The 3,541-nt window shown below is 32.3% G+C and overlaps 1 protein-coding gene across 1 annotated transcript; it reads left to right on the top strand.

The window, feature by feature from the left end:
- The first annotated feature begins 1,825 nt into the window (after positions 1–1,825).
- On the top strand, positions 1,826–2,888 carry LOC122316354 (lysine histidine transporter-like 8). The gene is made up of 2 exons (XM_043132883.1): positions 1,826–2,357; positions 2,732–2,888. Exons 1-2 carry the CDS (start codon positions 1,930–1,932, stop codon positions 2,886–2,888), a joined length of 585 nt encoding a protein of 194 aa, XP_042988817.1. The 5' UTR covers positions 1,826–1,929.
- Positions 2,889–3,541: the final 653 nt, after the last annotated feature.

A 3,541-nucleotide genomic window follows, 5' to 3' on the forward strand; every position in this document is an offset into this window, starting at 1 on the left:
CCATGTAGTAGTAATGTATAGAATATAGTAATCAATCTATGATTCTATAATAACTTATAACATGTAATACTAATTTTGTTCTTTTTTTTCAGGCACAAGTTGAAATGAAATTCGTTGCAATTTGTATTGGTTCTTTTGTTGTAAGTTGTAACTTGTTGATGGAATTAGAATTTGATGGATGATGAACCATGAGTTGGTTGGATAATTTGAGAGGATAGATGATGATGAATAATTAGTTTATAATTTTGGTTTTGTATTTTTAATTTGTAATTTTGTATAAATGATTTTAATTTGTAATTTTGGTTATATATTTTTAATTAGTGTATCATAGTTGGAAAATTTCTTGTTGTAAGTTTGAATTTTGTTTTATTTTACAGTGTCGAAGATTTTAATATATGTATCAAGTTCTAAGGATCTAAGGATGAAGGATCCTTGTGTGAATGATTTCTTTTTACAAATTTGGTTAAATAAATTAGAAATTAGAAATTATATTTAAAAAAAAAATTGATATGGAAGCCCAAATCCGATTAGAGTTCAAAATTGTAAAATTAAAATATCAAATGGATTAAGGAAAAAAGTCCAATAAAAAAGCCTAACTTCGACTGACAAGTCCAAGTCGAATGTCGCATTCGACCTCCGACAAAGTTGGAGTCGGAGTCGAAGGACGACAATACTGACTTCGAAAAGTCAGTGCTCAACCATAGTTGCAACTTGCATGTTGGGTCCCTAGAATAAAAGCTTTACGTGGCCGCTTTGAGGGCAAAGCTGCAGGCGCTAGAAATGATCGATGAAATGATTCCAACAACGGAGAAAGAAAAAAGAAACTAATTAATTAAGGTAATTCATTCGATTGATCAAAAACCAAATTGCTTTTGATGAGTTACGGGTGTCAAATTGTGTTAACGAGTTGTGTTTATGTCGTATCAAAGCATGTATATTATACTATATAGCTTAACCCTAACTCGACCCATTAAGTTTATCGTGTCAAAATCTCAAATCCTAACACTATCCATTAACATAACGGGTCGTGTCATGTCAACCCGTTTTGACTTATTAGTAAATATTACGAAATAGGTTAACAAGACACAATACGATCTGTTTCAAATTGTTTATGTAAATGGATTGAATATGTCCGAAATTAACCCTTTTGACCTTTTTAAATTTAACATAATTTTATATAAATTTTAAAATCACAATATTTATAAAAATTATAAATCTAACTACAAGTCCAAAATTACAATCTAAACAATAAAAATATCGAAATTGAAATTGAAATTCTAACAATTTTACTTTTAGGTATAAGAGTATAATTGTAACTTTAACTTCTTAACGTGTCATAATGAGTCAAAATCATTATCAACCCGTTAAGCAATCGTGTTTTAATAAGTCAATTTATTTTGACTCGAATTCGTTAAGACTAAATTCTAACCTGCTATTATCATATTGTATTCTAATCGAATTAATAGGTTGTATAACATATTGTCACCACTATGATTAGGCAAAAATACGAGGGTCGACGAATCTATTTTGCCATCTAAAATCTAATTCAATGCCACTACATACGTACGTACACTCAAAAGCTCCTAGCTAGCACCTGCTATCGTCTATTTTCTTTGGTTGTGCCAAGCTTTATGGTAGATAAAAGCAGCCCATGGACTAGGCTGTGGGGACATCAGTCAAACATCCACTTTTTATTTTTTTAATCCTCATTAATCCCACTTAATTAATCCTCTACGCTGCCCTACTCAGCATCCACATGATCAAGATCATACAATATTGGAATTAAACCTGAACCAACTTAAATTTCTATACATATGCATATAAAGACTCGGTGATCACTACTACTGCAACATCAAAACTTTCAGAAGACTCACACGTGCAGTACTACAAGAGATCAGCGAGAGATCAGAGAGTACGTACTCTAGATCTATGTCTTATGGCGGTAAATTAATGGGTGGTGAGGTGCTGGTGGAAGTGAGCATGAGTACAAAGAGGGAAGAAGCAGAAATTTCGGCCATCTCCGCCCAGCCACCTGATCTTCAACTTCATAATCCTCCACTTCTGGATTTAGTCCCAAAGATCCCTGAAATTAGCCCATTTGCTTCTCGTTTGATGATGAGTTCTCCAATCGTCTGCCCTATCAAAAAAGCCATTATTATAAGCATGCAAAGCTACAGCTTGCAGGAAGAAGCTCATGTTGACGGCCGCTTCATGACTAAGCTAGACCAACAGGATGCTTGGCTTCCCATCACGGAATCGAGGAACGGTAACGCTTACTACTCAGCATTTCATACTCTATGTTCCGGAATCGGGTTTCAAGCCCTTGTTCTTCCCCTAGCTTTCACTTCCCTTGGCTGGTAAGTTAATTAATTTGCATGCTCCTTTTGTCCAGGCTAGCTAGTTATATATAATAAGTCTAAAAAAGAGTAAACGATTTTGAATCCGATTGCGTGATCGATCGATCTCATGATCATGTATATATATGGTTATATAAAATGAAAGATAAAAACAACACTTAGCATGCTGCATGCATGATGTAAGATCATCCATATACTGTCGAACTAGAGAGAATGGTTCGGACATAACCTTACAGAGAATCATATATAATTCTAGTGGATCAAAGAAAGATTTAAGTTTTTAATTAAATAATATATAGTATGAGATCAAAGTTGAGTTGAATCGTACAGTTGTTTTTTTAAGATAATTTGAATTTCTCTTTTATTTATTTCAGGACTTGGGGAACTTTGGGCCTTTCGCTGGTTTTCATATGGCAGATGTACACTCTGTTGTTACTAATAAAGTTGCATGAATCGGAATCCGGGACGCGTTATAGCAGATATCTCCGCCTTTCCATGTTAGCTTTTGGTACGCACGATCAATCATCTTAATATATTGCGTGCAGATCATATCTAGCATGCATAGCAATAACTATAGACAGTAATATATGGTAAATATTTTAGTTACAAATGAATTATATAAAAGTAAACTTATAAATTGATGTAATTTAATGTAATACGTCATTGTAAAATTACTTTTATTATAAAATAAATTATATAACGGATTCCATAAAACATATAAATTTGTGAGTTTATTTTATGTAATTACTTTATGTATGTAATAGTTCTCTTATTATTATGTCAAACACACAAATCTAAACATGATGATTCTAACGCAGGCCAATCACGCTCAACGTCATCGTATATACATATATATATATTATTAAAACTATTCCAGACACAGAGTGATTATATAAAATAAACTCACAAACTGATATGATTTCATGGAATTTGTAAAATCTATTTTATAATTATAAAAATAACTTTACAATTTGACGTACTATATCAATTTGTGATTTTACAATATAAGATCAACGAAAATGCATGAATGATGTGCATATATGCATGCCATTTTTTTTTTTTTTCTTTTTTGGATTAAGCATGCATGCCAAATTGATCGTACGTAGATGTCAATGCATGGCTATACTCAATACACTACGTGTATATGTTTACAGGTTTGTTTTAGACGGCCATATCCAGTACGT

The sequence above is a fragment of the Carya illinoinensis genome, chromosome 7, assembly GCF_018687715.1.
Source record: "Carya illinoinensis cultivar Pawnee chromosome 7, C.illinoinensisPawnee_v1, whole genome shotgun sequence".
Classification (NCBI taxonomy): domain Eukaryota; kingdom Viridiplantae; phylum Streptophyta; class Magnoliopsida; order Fagales; family Juglandaceae; genus Carya; species Carya illinoinensis.